The sequence below is a fragment of the Phoxinus phoxinus genome, assembly GCF_949152265.1.
Source record: "Phoxinus phoxinus genome assembly, chromosome: 15".
NCBI classification, from domain to species: Eukaryota; Metazoa; Chordata; class Actinopteri; order Cypriniformes; family Leuciscidae; genus Phoxinus; species Phoxinus phoxinus.
The window spans coordinates 7,683,128-7,701,571 of NC_136890.1; the positions used below are offsets into that span (position 1 = coordinate 7,683,128).

At 41.4% G+C, this 18,444-nt stretch overlaps 2 protein-coding genes across 2 annotated transcripts in view; one reads left to right on the forward strand and one right to left on the reverse strand.

Annotated features, from left to right (window-relative positions):
• LOC307011551 (uncharacterized protein) overlaps nucleotides 1-17,867 on the reverse strand; it is a 32,564-nt gene extending 14,697 nt beyond the window's left edge. The window contains exons 1-14 of the mRNA XM_079637358.1: nucleotides 16,372-17,867; nucleotides 15,453-15,508; nucleotides 14,965-15,181; nucleotides 13,642-13,811; nucleotides 13,201-13,377; nucleotides 12,856-13,029; nucleotides 10,327-10,424; nucleotides 9,319-9,505; nucleotides 7,553-7,731; nucleotides 7,083-7,206; nucleotides 6,824-6,995; nucleotides 5,300-5,466; nucleotides 5,112-5,199; nucleotides 4,454-4,660 (exon numbers count right to left, since the gene is read on the reverse strand). Coding sequence (XP_079493484.1) covers nucleotides 4,454-4,660; nucleotides 5,112-5,199; nucleotides 5,300-5,466; nucleotides 6,824-6,995; nucleotides 7,083-7,206; nucleotides 7,553-7,731; nucleotides 9,319-9,505; nucleotides 10,327-10,424; nucleotides 12,856-13,029; nucleotides 13,201-13,377; nucleotides 13,642-13,811; nucleotides 14,965-15,181; nucleotides 15,453-15,508; nucleotides 16,372-17,451 — 3,096 coding nt within the window. The 5' untranslated portion in view covers nucleotides 17,452-17,867. The remainder of the gene's footprint in view (nucleotides 1-4,453; nucleotides 4,661-5,111; nucleotides 5,200-5,299; nucleotides 5,467-6,823; nucleotides 6,996-7,082; nucleotides 7,207-7,552; nucleotides 7,732-9,318; nucleotides 9,506-10,326; nucleotides 10,425-12,855; nucleotides 13,030-13,200; nucleotides 13,378-13,641; nucleotides 13,812-14,964; nucleotides 15,182-15,452; nucleotides 15,509-16,371) is intronic.
• Nucleotides 12,100-18,444, forward strand: part of plch2a (phospholipase C, eta 2a) — a 173,097-nt gene continuing 166,752 nt past the window's right edge. The window contains exons 1-2 of the mRNA XM_079637356.1: nucleotides 12,100-12,217; nucleotides 12,926-12,983. The gene's annotated coding sequence lies outside the window, so the exon portion shown is untranslated. The remainder of the gene's footprint in view (nucleotides 12,218-12,925; nucleotides 12,984-18,444) is intronic.

Below are 18,444 nucleotides of genomic sequence, written 5' to 3' on the forward strand. Positions count from 1 at the left end.
AGGAAAAAAAAAAGTGCCGGTGTGCAGAGGGAGTGTGGATCCCAAAAGAAGACGACTCCAAGACCATAAGCCAGTTCAGAATCATATTGCTTTTAAGTGTTGAAGGAAAGATTTTCTTCAGCATAGTTGGAAAGCAGTTGGCAGAGTTCTTCCTCAAAAATGGATACATAGACACCTCTGTGCAGAAAGGCGGCATGCCAGATGTGTTCCAGGCTGCCTCGAGCACACAGGCGTGGTTACACAGCTCCTCAGGGAAGCAAATGAGAATAGGGGTGTTCTGGTGGTGCTGTGGTTAGACCTGGCCAATGCCTATGGCTCTATGCCCCACAAACGGGTACAGGAGGCTCTGGAGAGGCACCATGTCCCTGCCATAGTGAATGACCTTATCCAGGATTACTACAGTGATTTCAAGCTGAGAGTCTCATCTGGGTCAACAACATCAGAGTGGCACAGGCTGGAGGTGGGAATAATCACAGGCTTCACCATTTCAGTGATCCTGTTTGCTCTGACAATGAACATGTTGGTGAAATCTGCTGAACCGGAGTGCAGTGGGCCCAAATCCAAGACTGGAACACGGTAACCACCAATCCGTGCCTTTATGGATGACCTTACAGTGATAACGTAGTCAGTGCCTGGAGCCAGATGGATCCTGAAGGGTCTGGAGAGGGTGATTGAATGGGCTTGTGGACATGGACTTGGGCAAACAGCTTAAGTTTCCCCAGCATGTCGTCGAGACCACCCTGAGACCTGACATTATCTTGGTTTCTGAGACAACAAAGAACCTGGTCATGTTGGAGCTCACCGTGCCATGGGAAGACCGAGTGGAGGAAGCCTTTGAGAGAAAGAGGGAGAAATATGATGGCCTCGTCAGCGACTGCCACAACCAAGGCTGGAAGGCAAGGTGCTTACCTGTGGAGGTGGGGTGCAGAGGCTTTGCAGGGAAGTCCCTCTACGGGGCCTACACTGCACTCTGCATCACAGATGAGAGAAGGAGAAGGTCTATTAGCAATAGCACAGAGGCTGCAGAGAAGGCTTCGACGTGGCTCTGGATCAAAAGAGCGGATCCGTGGTTACACTGCAAAAAATACTTTCTTAGTTAGTATTTTTGTTTTGTTTCCAGTCCAAATATCTAAAAATTCTTAAACCAAGAAGCGTTTACTAGAGAAGTAAAATGACATAAGAAATTCTATTTTGTTTTAAGCTAAAAAGAAAGTAATTTAAGTAATTTTTGCTTAAAACGAGCAAAATTATCTGCCAATGGGGTAAGCAAAAAAATCTTGGTTTCCATTCGAATTAAGATTTTTTTTTCTTGTTTTCCATTCGAATTAAGATTTTTTTGCTTACCCCATTGGCAGATAATTTTGCTCGTTTTAAGCAAAAATTACTTAAATTACTTTCTTTTTAGCTTAAAACAAAATAGAATTTCTTATGTCATTTTACTTCTCTAGTAAACGCTTCTTGGTTTAAGAATTTTTAGATATTTGGACTGGAAACAAAACAAAAATACTAAGTAAGAAAAGCATTTTTTGCAGTGTAAATGCTGCTAGGGCACAAGCTGAGGCCTGATCAACCTCAGCTGGGTCGCCTGAAGGAGGGTGTCTAATGTTTCGAAAGACCCGAAACACCCAATGAGATCAGGAACATCAATGATGATGTGCCCTAGCTTAGCATCAGAAGATGTATCATTACAACTGTATCATGAGGGCATCTGAAGAAAGGGAACATGGCAAGTGCCCAAAACCCTTAGTAATTAGTCTTAATGACTATTTACTACAACTGCCCCTACAGGGGAGAGTCCCCTATACTCAGGAAGGAGGGAAATGAAGCAAGGCATAATGCAGTGTGCCCAGTAATCCTCATTGCATAGACTCTAGATCCAAGGAATTTGAAGAGGAGCTAGGCCCTACTTAACGACAACAATGCAACTGGGGAAGAGCATCTCATACCATGCCCTGAGTAAAGGTACTCTGAGGTCAGCTACAGTTAGCGCCTCAAGTTTATTTGGCATCAGGCCATAGTATGTGACACATAACAAGGAGGGACACCCTCAGGCAAACTTCCTCCCATCATTAGCATTGACTATAATAGAGCATCCTCCCAAAGGGGAGTGATATCCCTACCTCATGGGTCCAACATTAATTGGAGAGGGGGATCAACGAAGCAGAGGGAATCTTGAGAACTGTCCATAGTAGTTCCGTCCACCCTGCTCTACCCTAAGGTGAATCTTAAGAGCAGATTAAGAAAAGGAGCCTGCCAAGTGCTAAAATCTTCGTAATGAACCTTCCAGGCTACAACCTTCACTATTGTTGCCCTTTCAGGGGCACCCTAGTCCTTGCTCCTGCTTAGGAAAGGAGGGAGAATGAGAGCAGGGCATAATGCAGTGTGCCCTGACCCAGACTCTAAGAAGAACAGCTGAACCCTGCCTTGAATAAAGGTACACAACATGTATTTCATGGCAGATAACAGGGAGGGATGCCCACAAGAAAACACCTCTACTCATTAGTACTGTCGCCATGGTCGAACACCCATTCAAAGAGGAGCGATATCCCTGCTTCAGAACCTAACAATAGTTGGGGAGGGTGGTAATTGAAGCATGGTTCTATTCACCCTGGTCTACCTTAATGGTACTTAAAAGCAACTGTCACAAAGAGCAAGAAAGGCTGCTTAGAGTTGCTGCTCCTCCGATATAGAAGCCTACTTCTGTACTTTGCCAAACAGGGAGGGAAATAAAGCAGGACATAATGCAATGTGCTTAATAACTCCTACCACCCTGCCGCAGGGGAGCTCAGGCCCTCCTTAGAAACCCCAATGTCATTGGAGAGAGTAGCACACACCCCATAATAGCTATCAATTAGTTTTATTAGAGCACCTATCCAAAGGAAAGCAAAACCCCTACTTCAAAACCCAGTAATAGTTAGGGAGGAAGATGTGACATGAAGAAAACGTTAGCCTGAAGAAAAAACATAGGAAGATGTGAATGCCACAATTCCGTTCAACTTGCTCTTCCTTCAAGGGGAAGCCTAATCCCTTTTATTAGCTGTAGAGGGAGAACATTAAACTGAAAGCAGAGCATAATATAGTGGGCCCAAAATCTTATCACCAAGACTACAACCCAAGGGTGCCACCAGGGAACAAAGGGCGGAGGACGGCTCATAACCTGACTTAGCTCGCCAATGCGTCTTGATAACACATTCCAAAGAGAGCAACACCAACACAGTCACCACAAGTTGAGGGAGGTAATGAAAAGGAGGGGAAATGTATATTATAGTACACCCATCCCGTTTGCTCTATCTAAGGAACATTAGAGCAGTTCCTCAAAGGTAGCATGCAAAATACTGACTTCCCAAACCCGCATCACAGGCTACAACCTTCAGGGCTGCTCCTAATACTAGACAAATAACCTTCTTACATGAAAGAGGTTTGCAAGGACGGGGACATGCATTCAGCTATCCAATGCACTGATTACCTTGGTTCAAACCTTTTGGAACCATTGGAAGCTTGCACACCCATGCTAAGGGACGCTCATGGCCCACTAGAAAGCGCTTGGCCAAACAACCACAAGCGACTTCCCATTTCTCACATGACCAGGCCAAGTTTAACCTGTGCGTGGTGCAGGCCATCACATCCAATAATTCCACGTTTGCAGGGCTGGTGGGTGGAGCAGATTCAACTGAAACATCAACATGTTCTTCGCCAACCACATTCAGTTCCTCAGAACTGGAGGTTGCCAGTAATATGCTTTCTGCTGGATCAGAGGAATCCGCAGAGCCTCTGGATCCAGCAGATCGCTTGAACAAGCTTGAGGGGTCTGGCAAATATTAATAGTTACTGCTTTCCCAAACTCCTCAGCCAGTTCAACCTGCGAACCCCATGAGTGTAGACGCCACACTGCCTCAGCAGCTGCAGGCCCTGACCCACAAGACACAGGCGATTGTCCCATTCCCCTCGAAAAGATTGACAAACGTGAATGGAGCTGGACCTTGTCACAGTGCACATCCAGCTCCCTTGAGAGTCCTCGGGTGTAAGAAAGCGTATACACGGAGGAACACACTGGAGAAAACTCTTGCTCCCACTTGCCATTATTGTCCATGTGCTCATACACAAACAGCTCCTGAAGACAAAAAAGCTGATGATGTATTTTGCAGGCACCCTCTTATACTCCTGGGCGCTCTGCTCATGACGTCATAGACTCCTATCACCCAATTAAATTGACGCGTTGTTGTGTACATGTGTTCAGACACCAGTGGGGCAGAGGGCATTCCCCATAGCTCCATGACACCTTGTTGAAGTTCCACTTAGAAAGGGAACAATGTGTGAAACCATAAAAATGTGAAACCAATTTTTACTATTGTGAAGCCCTTTTTTTTCAAAGTTGCCATATTTACTTTGGAACAGCATTTCTGCCAGTGAGTGGACCAATATAAATTATTTTGTTGATTAAGAATTAATTTACCCAGTGCCGGACAGCCCTGCAGTGCATTTGTGTATGAGCTCTCCACACCCTGAACGCCACAGTCAGGTCTTTACATCTCCTGCTTTTTCTACAGAGATCCCCCTGTAGTCTCATCTCTCTGTTAGTGTGCACTAGACTCCTCCACTGGGAAAAAGCCAGACTCAGATCAGGATACATCATCCTACCGAGGGCTCTTAGTAGCACAACCTAAGGAAGAATGAAAAAGTAGCAGATTTAAATGAATAGAACTGACAGCTGAATTGACTCAGTTTGGTCCCGTATTAATAATACAACAGCAGAAGCAAAGCTGAATCTGGATCAGAACCGTTATACTATGAAGTTTTAAATGTAAATTTACCAGAATGATCCAAAAACATGATTCATATTATGGGATCCTGTAAAATTATTAACATTTCGGTGAAAAGAATCAATACTCTATTGTATTGCAATTTTGTTTCTCAAGTAAATTTAGCAGTTTAGATATCTTTAATGGTAATTCTAAACCGCAAAATAAATAAATATTACTAGATTTAATTCAAAAAGTGCATGTTAAATATCCCAGAAATATTATAAACAAAAGATTTATGTATAAACAATATCAATTGCAATTGATTGATTGATTGATTGATAGATTGATTGATTGATTGAACAATACCACCTTTGATCTGCAGTGATCATAGGAGCCCCAGAAACAACTATGAGCCATTCTCTCATCTCCTGGGTCTTCATATTTCTCAGAGATTTTACTGCAGGTAAAAAAAGAACCAAAGTAGAATGGTCTTTTGTCTTTAATTTAAACTTTGTATTAAAATTATTGTAAAATTAAAATAAAATTGTGTAGCTAACCTGACAAATGACAGCAGAGATCTACGCTCCTCTGATGCAGTCCATGACATGTGGCTGTGCTGTGATTCTGTCGCCTGTAGAGGGCAGTGTTGCTCTCTGTGTGTCAACACACTTTGCTCCAAACTATCATCTTCTGCTGTGCAGTTTTTACATTCTTCCAGAGAACCCTGATTTAATGGTTAAACATTCATGATAAATATGCTTACTGAGAATACAAAACCTATAATTTTCCAACTGATTACTTACAGCAGGTTCCTTAGGAATTACTCAGCTAAAGAGCACAATATTTGACAACAAATCAATCACTGTTTTTGTCAATGATACTACAATATTAGCAGTATTGTGGTGCTTTTGAGACCTCCAGTCGGATTTAAAAAGTCTTGGTCTAGGTTTTAAGAGTTCTGCTATGGTCTAGTAGCCTGGTTCTACCAGACTCTATTTCATCTTAAATTCATTCAGTCTATTTCATTTGTACATAGAGTCTGACCTCTCTCCATTGACAAGCGTTAAAGGACAAGTTCGGTATTTTACACTTAAAGCCCTGTTTACAGATCGTATCTGATGAAATAGAACGGTTAAGATTAAACTTTGGACACATGCTCCTGTCCCGAGAATTTTAGGTTTATTTAGCTCCCCCCCCCCCCCCCCCCCCCCACAATGGTTGTCTATGTGCACTGGCAGATTCCTTCCTAAAACACATTAAACTTTCGTTTACAAAGACGTGAAACTCACCGAGTGGTCAGGGGTGTTCACTGATATGATCCCAAAAAAAATCGCTGAAAAAGATGCTTTCCAACAGGTTTTATCGTAGTGTTTGTCCACCTCCATTGACTTGTATTGAATGTGCTGTGTGAGGTACGATATTCCTCCGCCGCTTCTTCTTCTGCTTCTTCTGTGTATTCAATGAAATGCCAGCGGTTTGCTTGCAATTGGCAAAGGTGCATTATCGCCACCAACTGGTGTCTATTATTCAAGCTCTCAACGGAAGAATCTGGGTGTGACGCGTTTGGCAAAATAGGTCCACAAAAGCTAAATAAACCTAAAATTCTCGGGACAGGAGCATGTGTCCAAATTTTAATCTTAACCGTTCTATTTCATCAGATACGGTCTGTAAACAGGGCTTTAAGTGTAAAATACCGAACTTGTCCTTTAACTTCCTTGAAGGCGGGTCCTCTTAGGGAAGTTTAAAACTATTGGATCTGCCCAGAGCCACTCTGGATCTGCCATAACCAATCGCTAACGTTTGGTCGTGACGTATGACGACTCAAACTAGCGCACGACCTCATCGTCATCGTTCTCAGCCACTCCCTCTGTTCGCTGATTGGACCGGTTAAAAATTGACTGGAGAAAACCCAAGAATACACCACAAACCCAGACGTAGTTCTGAAGGAAAATTGAGCGGAAGCACGTAGGAGGGCGGAGCCAGGCTAATGGTCTGGGTCTGCTAGCTGGAAAAATGCTAATTTAAACAAAACAAACAAAATCCACGCAATGGGCAGCTATAGCTAGCTCTGAGTCTTGTACCTGAGGTACAGCAGTGGATACAGAGCAGGGCGAGGAAGATGAGAATGGATGAAGATGAGCCAGCTTGGCTGTGAAGAGCAGAACTGCATCAGAGAAAACAGCCTGAGTGTGTCTGTACCACTCCAGAAGAACAGCCCGCTGAACAGCTCTATCTTGAGCTGATCTGTGAGATCTCAAAGAGAAATTTAAGAAATGAGCAGGGAAAGGTAGAGAGAGAAATATAGTTACAGAGAAAGAGAAAAAGAGGAGTTTAGCATACTGTGCCAACTGTTGTTTCACTAATATCTCTGTCCACTTATGAAGAGTGTTGTGGAGTAGTAGCATGGATGATAGTTCTTGCGCTGAAAATCGTGTTTTCCATTTGAACACTTCCATCGTAAAACCTAAAATCCAAAAAGATTTTCAACATTGGTAATAAGAAGAACTGTTTCTTGAGCACCAAATCAGCATATTAGGATGATCTCTGAAGAATCATTATCATGTAACACTGAAGACTGGAGTAATGGCTGTTGTAATATTTAGGTTTTTTAAAATATATTCAAACAGAGTTATTTTAAGTTGTAATAATAGAATATTAAGGTTTACTGTATTTTTATCAAATAAATGCAGCCTTGGTGAGCATAAGAGGAATTCTTTCAAATCTAACTAACCTTAAACTTTTGAAAGATAGTGTATATCACAGATAGCTTACATCTTAAACACACAATCATACTTGTAAAATTATCTAACTTGTGTTTTTCTGTCTTGTATGAAACTGGTGGATGAGGAAATCCTTTTGAAGACAGTGTAGCTGTAGAGATCTGCTCCACTGCTGTAAGCATGTCTTGAGTGTCAGAGCCTTTCTGTGATAACAGTAATGCAGAAGCAATGTTCTGCGCTGAACCAGTGTTCTCCACGCTGATAAACACCTGCCATAAGCACACAGAGAATCAGTGCCACTACATCAATGAACAGTTTAGCAACCACATAGCAACACCCTATAAATAAACTAGTGTTCAAAAGTTTGGGGTAAAGTTTTGCTTTTTTGGTAATGAGCCTTCTAAGACTTTAGCAAGTTCCCAGAGAGGAACTTGCGGTCCTCAGATAGGCATCAGCTGTCTGTTACCGTGCAATAAATGAGATACCAGGGGAACCTCCATCAACGTGAATGTGGCAAGCCGAAATAACAGCCATGTAAAATTTAAGTGTAGCAAAGGGCCAACCCTGCTGAAAGATGCTCCTGAAGGAACTCAAGCAGTGAACCAACCAGGCAATTACCAAAACAATTTTCTTGTAGAGGGAGCTCTAGCATTAAAAATGGCCTCAACAACCTCAGTTGAGAGACCAGATTCTAGGAGCTGATCCCCCTCAGGGGCCAGACCCACCGGTTTCAAATCTCGGGTCGGGGGTGAAAGATCCCTGCACCTGAGACAAAAAGTCCCTCCTGGTCGGAATCTCCCACGGAGAGCCTTCCAGAATAAACACTAGGGGTCCTACCATACACACGGTGCAATGCAGCGTCAGGCGCGACGCGAGTGTTCTTTGCTAGTTTCAGCCCGCCGCAGTTATCATTTTCACGTCCTGCGCCGCGTTGTTTAAATAGCAAATGCATTTGCGACTATTTGTGCGCCCATGGGCGTGCTGGTCTGAAAACGAGGTGTGTTCAGGAGCATTGTTGGCGTGTTGCTATTTTTGAGGCAACTGAAATACTGCGCCATTGACCAACTGAAACCTGGTCTAAAGTCCATGGCGCAATACTTTTTTAGTTATTTAAAGGGCGCGTTAGTAATATGCACCTATAGGCAACTGGCTTTTAAAGGGAATAGGAGATGAGACTCTGATTGGTTTATTGCACGTTACGCCCCTTTAAGAAATAGGAACAACCCTTTTAGATTGTGCACGCCGACCATTTTTCCAGTCGTTAAACTAGCAAAAGTGGATTCGGACACGCCCTAAGTGCGCTTGAGCCGTGCGCTTTAGACCATGCACTTAGATCGTTAAAACAGGGCCCTAGGCCCGAGAACTAAACTCGGGCTGGCTCTTTCACATTAGTAGGGCGAACCAGAGGATAGTATACTGAGACAAACAAGTCCACTTCCGCTCTGTCCTACCTCTGCCAAATCAACTCCACCACATCCGGGTGGAGTCCCCTGGCCCTCAGCCCCTGCCTCGACATCTGCCCCCAGATTCAAGCGTCCAGGGATATAAACCACCCTCAGCAATAGCAGTTTGTCCTCTTTCAAGGTCTTATAAATTATATGGGTCATATAAACATGGTCATTTAAGATGAATATAAAACTAAATAGCTCAGATAATATTAAGTTTGACCTCCTGATGTTGGTAAATAACATTTTCTGAAAGATAAACTCTTTCACTAACACTTTTATGAACAATTGACAACATTTTAAAAAAAAAATGTTTTCCTGATTATTTGTATAAAGTGCAAGCTTTTCAACATCTCATTTGAGCGTCACAGCCACAATGCAAATGAAGCACAGGAAAACAAGCTGACTTACCTTGAGAGTTGAGCTCTTTGTAAATTCTCCCGTACTCTTCTTAACTCTTTCCTTGCTCGAGTGCTTTGACGCCATATTGTAAATCCAGTCTGCATTCTACTTTTATCCTTCAGATGGCACACTCTCTTCAGACATCTCCTTGTGTCCTGCATCCTTCTTGTGACATCTCTCCACTTCCGGAAGTTTACTGCACAGATTTCAACAACAGCCATCACTGAGTTTAAGTCCAATTTTTTATGCACTTCCCTCGCTAACTTCCCTCCGTCTTATTTACTCGGATGTACTACTGGCGGAACCCTTGCAATGTGTATAAGTGTATAAGCCCTTCATCACTTGGAATCCGATATGGAGCTGATTTATTATTTATAGTTTTTTTTTCATTATAAATTTGTTTACGCACCATTCTATAGGCCTGTATGTATGCTTGGGTTGATAAAAAATTCAATACAAACAAATATTAAATATGAATATATTTATATTACATAGCCTATAAAAAATACACAAATGAAAATGATAACAATACAATAAACTATAACTATGTAAAAACAGTCAGCTTAAGGTAGCTACACAATGCCATTAAATGTCAAAATAACTATCATATACTAGAGTTGTGTGGGGTGGGGGGTAAATCTGCTGAGCGCAATCTGCTGAGACGTCAAAATCCTGTTGCATTGTGGTCTATGGATCTGCCTGAAGTGTAACACATATTGAGTAGATTTGCTCCCTCAGCCAAAATCGAGGGGTCGAGGCCGGGTCTGTCCAAATAAACTTCCCTTGCCCACTTGACTAGGTTGAATGCACTTCTAAATGGCGGTGGGGATTCCCCCAGGGGAAGTGCTTAGGGAAGTTTGCGAGTGTATGTCTAAAAGTGGAGTTAAACGCAGCCCCAGTCTCTCACCTCAAGTTATGAAAAGGCCACAGGCAAAGTACTGTAAGCATCAGGGGCTTTTACTGAATGCTGTCAGTCTTGTTTGGAGGAGGGTTGTTGTTGTTTTTTGCTCCACCTACCTGCTAACATCCGTCTGGAAAGCACACATGGGACTCTGGTGCACAAACGTGTTAATTTTGTCTTCTGAACGTAGCAATGCCAGGAGTTTAGGGTGCGTCTGTGCAAGAAACAAATGATGTGGTAGCACATTTATACTGTATTATTCTGGTAAACTCCAATTTGCATTGACATCTTCACCTAAAAACTAGATTTTTGAACCACTTGACCATACAAAAAAACACCTCCACAACTATGGTGTTCTAGGTGGTTGCTATAACCTTTCTATGCCGTTACTAGGTTATTTTAGATGGTTTCTTGGACTTTATTTTACATGGCTCTCAGAAATACTTTATTCTGATTGATCAGTCGCAACATTCCAAGGTCAGTTATTACCCAAAAATGTCACAAGCAACACTCTTCAATAACCGCTCATCCAGACATTTGGCGCGTCTTTCATATCTCTCGTATCTCAACACTGACACACTCTCCTATCATTCAAAGTCATCATAAAGACATTCACACTAAAAACAAAACAAAATAAAACTTTTAGAGGTTGAACAGTTTGTCACTGTGGCAATACCTTTAAAACGAAATCTTTGTACTCTACCTTATTTATCTGTAAAAGGTTTGTAGTAGTACTTTAAGGATACATATGTGTGCTCACACTATAAATACAATATAGGTATATCTAGATCCAGAAGATCATTCGTATCATTATATATCGTTATAACCTCCAGCCCTAAACCTTGATGGCAAAGCACTAAGGCATTATAGACATAAAAGTATGACTTTCTGTAAAGCTGCTTTGAAACTGTGTGTATTGTGAAAAGCCCTATACAAATAAAATTGACTTGAGGTAAGCTATAAGGTTGTCTCTTTAAGGGTGTGTTCACATTTGTCATGTTTGGTTCGATTAAAACGAAGCCTGGTGCGATTGCTCTGTTAGTGCGGTTCATTTGAATAAGTTGAACGCTGCCATCCGAATACTGGTGTGCACCAAACAAGCGCACTGAAGCCGCCTTTCCACTGCACACGACAAACGACAGCCGTCGGACCGGAAGTCATTCATTTCCAATGAAGATTTGTACGGGAGCTGCGGGGAGTTCCGATCATATGCGTATGCGGAAAATTCGGATCCGTTTTGAGCTTTGGATCTGTTGAAATATCTGAACTTCTGCGGCTAGACCGTATGCGACCGGTCGACCGGATGTGATGTATTCTAATCAAAACTATGAGCGCGAGGCTAGAATTACCAATATTTAAACTCTTTAATGTTATTCTGTAAACGCTATTTCTGTAAAATATCGGTTATTAATAATTATGGCAGAAAAAAATAGCTCTATAAAAACTTCAATGTTTTTATTTTTATTTTAGATATATTGAGGGTCCTTTGTTTTGCATGGATATATTCATGCTTGCATTACATTCATTAAAATCATTCATTTTACCATTACGAAGGTAACGGTTGCTTCACGACCAATTTCAAAGTTCCGTGCGACTGACACTAGGGGGGCGAAATGCGACAATCATATGCTAATGTCGTGTGCAGTGGAAAGGCAGCTTGAGACCATTAAAAAATGGGTCTCGGCCCACTTCCAAACAAACTCTGGTGTAGTTCGAATGAAATATAAACGCAACAGTAACAAAACATGCAAAGGAACCCTAAAAAGTACAGAATGCTAAAAAAAATACCTGTTTTTTCTTGTCACAGTTGGCCATTACAGTTCGGTACAGGCGTTATTTTATTTCAGTTCATTTGTGTGATGGAGGGATTCCTGCCGCAGTTCTGACTCCTTTACACATTAGAAGTTCTTCACAAGTACTTAGCTGGTCAAAATAGCATCATATATAGGCTACACACATACAGTGAACGTATTTTACCCCAGCACACTGCATTGTTTTGGATGTTCGGTAAGTTCCGTCTCGAAATATACGCCATAAAAGTAGACCAATCAAGTTGTGAATGTATCCCTATGCATTAAAGGGATAGTTCACTTTAAAATTAAAATTCTGTCATCATTTACTCACCCTCAAGTTGTTTCAAACCTGTATTAATTTATTTCTTCTGCTGAACACAAAGAAAGATATTTTGAAAAATGTCAGTAACCAAACAGTAGTCTGTACCCATTGACTTCCATAGTAGGAAAAAAAAATACTATGGAAGTCAATGGGTACAGACTACTGTTTGGTTACTGACATTCTTCAAAATATCTTTCTTTGTGTTCAGCAGAAGAAATAAATTAATACAGGTTTGAAACAACTTGAGGGTGAGTAAATGATGACAGAATTTTAATTTTAAAGTGAACTATCCCTTTAAGGTTTGGTGTTAAAAATGCCTGTTAAAAATAAATGTTTTGTTTTTTTTGGTCCGGACCAAATGAACCAAACAAACCGAATTATAAGTGTGAACTATAAAGAATTGTGACAAACAAGTGACAAACTTTCGTAGGCTACCCCTAAAGGCACATTTGTTTTTTGTGTTCCATGGCAGAAAACCAGTCATGCACTGAATAACAGCGTGATGATGTGAGAGGCAGGTTGACTCTTACCGGCTCAAAACTAACTGTTTTTCTCTCTCTCTTTGACGGGATTCTGCTCTTTTCTGCCAACGATGGAAAGAGTGAAGAAGGTTGCTTATCTGAGTGGACTGCATCAACTTCTCCAGCTTCTTCTCACGGTAACGGATCTTCCATTTCTTCCATGCTGATGCTAACAAATGCATCCTGAAGAAAGACAGAGATCTCATTGATATCTAGGGGAAACATTAGGAGATATTTATATGAGATATAGCAAATTCTGAGAACACAATTTAACATTCGGGAGACTGAAAAAATATACTGCACTAGCATGTGCATGACACAGACATGGATATAGCATTGAGACAATGTCTGTACCTGTACTGATCTGTGGCCAGCTGTTTTCTCTGCCAGGTTAATATCCACAGGGTCCAAACTTTGCTCCGGAGTCGTCTGTCCCAACACACACATGCCCACCACTCCTGCTGTCTCCTAGAGAACCGTTTTAAACACACCTGCCTCCACAGCAGCCAGTGCTTATACAGTACAGATAAACTGCAGGGTGTAAAGCACATACAGACACACTTACATACACAACTAGATATTTACATGTGCTTAAGAAAAGGAGAGTGGTGTTTCTAAAAAAAGAGGTAACAAACCAACCAGGACCTACGTTATGCACAAATAAGATGAAACTCATGATAGCTAGCAAAGGGAAACCCTGATTCCTGTCCAAGATGGTGACTCAGGCATCCCTATTTACTCTTATTCATAGTGAGGTAACTGTAGATCTGACCCAGATTATGGGATGATTCTTACTGATAATGAATCACAGCTGTTCTGAGCAAACGTAGGTTCCTCCAGGTGGAACATGTGGTCATCAGAAACAAAGTTCTGCTGGGCTGAATGAGTCGTTTTCTCAAAGCATCTGTTTTGCTCTCATTGTGGAATGAGTAATCCAGGTGTCTGCTCTCATAGTGATTCTTCCACTGTAAAAGAATGTGCTATTAACTTTAAGATATGAAGTTAAAATGGTTTGTTTAAAATACTGTCTAACACTTTGGGCCCTATAAACGATCTAAGCGCATGGCGTAAAGCGCACTCACGGCGTGTCCGAAACTACTTTTGCTAGTTTAACGACAGGAAAAATGGTCGGCGCGCCCAGCGCATGGTCTAAAAGGGTTGTCCCGATTCTCTTATCTCTTATTGTACATCTCAAAATCCTGCACGGGTTCATGGGTGACCCGCGGACAAATTTTGCAGAAACGGGTGAAAAATATCCAACTGTTTCGGATACAGGTGTGGGTCGGACAAGGGCCAATTACTTATTCTATGAGTAATAGGTGTGTTTTGGGCATAACGTGCAATAAACCAATCAGAGTCTCATATCCCATTTCCCTTTAAAAGCCAGTTGTGCTCATGCCATGGTGGGTTGCTATGTACATGGCGGAATTTGCAAACGGAAAGACTGAACGCTTCTCCAGAGTGCAAATGGATCTACTCGTGCGTGAGGTTAAAGCGCGCGAGCAGACCATCTACGGGACAAGCCGGATTCCATATCTTTATGTACTCAATAATAATCTTTTACATTGTAATCCATTTATTTTTAATATTTGGCATGTTTGTGTGAAGCGCAGTCCCTGTGTGTGTAATAAGCAGTGTACACGCGTTGTGCACCCGTCTAATAGGCGCATATTACTGATGTGCCCTTTAAATAACAATAAATAAATACTGCGCCATTGACTTTAGACCAGGTTTCAGTTGGTCAATGGCGCAGTCTAGCAACGCGCCAACAATGCGCCTGAACGCACCTTGTTTTCAGACCAACGCACAAATGGGCGCAAATGCATTTGCTATTTAAACAACGTGGCGCAGGACGTGAAAATGATAATGCCGTCGGGCTGAAACTAGCAAAAAACACTTGCGTCGCACCTGGCGCCGCATTGCACCGAGTGTATGACAGGGCCCCATGTGTGCCTTTTGACCATCCAAAAACTGAGTTCATCAGTTATCATAGTCAACTATGTTGTACATTTCTGAGGGATATTCTCAGGAAACTGTGCCATTGCATATTAAAAAATATATATTATCACAAGGGGATAGTGTATTATAGAGTATTAGGCTGTTGTACAAATTTCCCACCTGGTAAAAACTCTGATAGAGTATGAAACTACTTCTCCTCATCTCCACTGCATCTGTATGAGCACAACGCATCTTTGCGGCCCATCTCAGAACATCCAGAGCTTTGTTTAAAACCCGTCTTCTGTCATGACAGCAGGCTTGAGAGAGTAACCTGAGTCTTTTGGACCATATTCTCAGACAGCGCAACCGTAGACGGAACCTATACAGATCCTTACCCCTGCATAACACACAGTGACAATTGGCTAAAAAAAATAACAGTGATGACAACAGCAGTAACCACACATATTACACAGCCCAACCTGCAGATGAGTCTCTTAATCTCAATCTAAACACAGTACATGGGCTCTTAAAAACATTTAATTACATCCATTCAAAAATACAGGTACAAGTCACAACAAGTAAGATATTTATTTTTTGATCAGCTCTATCAGAAGGGTTATTACGCTTTCACAAGCATTTGACACAGATACAGAGTTTGTTTTCTTTACCTTTCTTCTATTTTCTTTTCATCAAAGTCATCATAAGCCTCTGGTGTCACATCAAGCTTTTCAGACAAAAATAAATATGTTAAAGATGTGTTCAGTTTTCTAAAATTACATCAAATTATATTATCCCTTCAAAACACCCTAGTCCAAAAAATCTTAAAGGAATGTGAATAGGTTTTCTTGGAAACCAATCCTAATGGAATCAAATAAGAATCTATCCAGCAGGCATAAGACATTTCTATTTGGTTGAATGTCAGTTCAGATGTCAGGTTATCAAAATTCAATGTCAGGACGATAGATGTGTTAGACTTTAAGTGGCGCTGCGCAGACCCATCTAAGTACCGTATGCTTTCGACTAGCAGTACTTTGATGACATACACCGATCTGTCTGTGCAGCGTCACTAAGTCTAACACACCTATTGTCCACTCCTGACATTGAATTTTGATCGCCTGACAGGGAAACTTTTTCTCGTCAAGCCAACGAGAAAAGGGTTTACGTCAAGCCAACGCTGGGCTTTGACTTTAATCACTTTTAATTTTCAGCCAAAATCATACTTATGTCCAACGTCTTAACTGGCATTACATTGACATCCAGTGCCCACTGGGTTCTAAGGATGCGTCACACCTATGTTCACTCTAAACATAAATGTAAAAAATATATATAGGCCTAATATATTATAGCATTAATGTCATTCTTCTTATTATTATTATTATTTTTATAATCTTCATTTATGACAGTGTACCAGGGCCATAAGAATCAAATAAGATATACCGTACATAGTTGATTCTAATTAGATTTTTGCTGTCGAAAATGGATAATTTGTCATCCATATTAGAACTCTAATGGTTCCATATAATGATATAAATTCCAGTAGACTTCATTTAGGATATTTTCATTATGTGATTTTGTATGCCAACATACCTGAGCAGAAATCTGAGCTTCTGTTGCAGCCACGGCTTTACACTTCGCAAAAGGTGAGTGTTGATGAGATGTAAGGTATTGCCCATGAATAGACACTAGTTCATTCCTTTCTGCCTGTCCTGGAGGTGATTCGCATGCTCCTCTAAGAAAAACTCTTTGCGTATGGTTCTTTGTATCCTCTCTATGTGGGTACATCTCACTCAAATTCTCCTGGATTTCAAGCCTTTTATGAGGGTTAATCTCTGTAGGGCTTTCAAAAGCCAATTGGTTGCCACTAGGCCTTGTGTCGCTGACAAAATCTTCTTTTTGTCCAGATTTGTTTGGTTGTTTGCTATGTATAGATACTCTAGGGACTTGACTAGAGCTGAATCTTGTATTACAGCACTGAAACTGCTCATTTCTTGGTAGTCTTTTGATACCTCTAGGAATGTAGCAACTGTGCTTTTCACTTTCAGTGACAACAGGTATTGCGAGAGAGGAAACTGCTGAGATGGATCCAGATAAGTTGGGCGTTTGATGTTCCTCTAAAGAGACTGCTTGTTCAGTTGTGTCGAAGTGGAGCATCGAGCAATGCAAGTTTGCAGACATCCACGAGGACTCAAGAAGCTCATGAAAGGTAGAGGAGGAAAGCCTTTCATCTTGCTTTTGAAAAGAGAACGCTTCCTTTTGGGGTTTATAAGCAACGTCTGCAGAATTAAAGCAGGTCGGCTGGCTGTCTTTCTTTGAAATTGTGGATAATGAGGAATCCTCAGTAAAATCCCTCTCTTGAGTCTTCCATTGCTCACACTTATGCTTGTCTGCTGTGTTACAACATATAAGGGCTGTAGCATCACTTGTTGTATCTCTCCTGGCGTATTTTGAGCCACTTGCACTCTCTGAAACCGAATAAATGTTCTTGTGGGGAGGAAGATCAAAAGTGCAGTCTGCTTCCCTCTTGAAGAGTGTTTGCTGAATGAAAGGCTCAGAACCAAACGTTAGTATAGAGGGACGTCTACTCAGCGGGGTGTTCTTGTAAAAAGTTGCTGTACCGTCTTTCGGAGCATACGGAGGCTCATCTGCGTTTTCCTCAGGCAACGGCATGACGCTTGTTATTCACATTTTGCCGTTTCAATACAGATTAGTTCAGGTATCATTTTAAAACAAGGTCTCATTCCATCAGGTCAATAAAATATTCAGGCAAAACCATGAGTGAATGCATTAAAAATGGCTGAGCTTCCAAACAATTCAATTCAAGATCTAATCATTTAAATGTCAACTGATAAAACATTTATATTCCTACTTTTGGATACTGCAGTGGCAATTATGATAATCATTAGGCTACAGCTGTAAAGTATTTACAAAAAAATCACTCACCCTTAGGGGCAGCATGTTATATTTGCTAATGTCTCCATTTTGTGTCATCTATAGTTAATGATCTGTATAAATTGTGGGCAAAACCTTCAAACTGCAGAGCGCACGTTGTGTGAGCTAAGAAGATTAGAAACAGATTACTGTACAACCAACCTGCTGGGAGGAGCCGGTAAATGAACTGTCTAGTTCTCATTATAAGCTGAGAGACGACCTTTAAAAACTATATTTTGCATTTTTGAAGAGAACATCGCTGGTGTTTGCCCATGCAAAACACTGCACCACAATGCTAAGATGCTATGGGAATTGATGGGCAGTTCCTAAGCTGTTCTGAGTGGTTAGTAGTTCATTGCATTGGCTAATCTGTGTGGTTGTTAACTGGCCCGAATCAAAAGAGCCTATTCGCAAGTCTCTATGGCTTTGTACAGACTGCAGGTAAATGTGGCCCAAATGTGACTTTTATGCTCATATGTGATTCAGATCCGTTTTTGTCATGACAGTGTGAACAGCACAAACCACATGGAATCTGATCTTTTCAATTCCGATTTGGGCCACTTCCCTATGTGGTCCTAAATCTGATACAGGTCAGATGTCAGTCTGGCAGTCTTATAGAAAGTCACAGTCATATACAGAAATTCATGGGACTTTTACGTCCCTGTAGATCCACGTTTGTCACAACTCTGCGCTCATGGGAGTCACTTCAAAGATTTTACATACCCAAAGTTA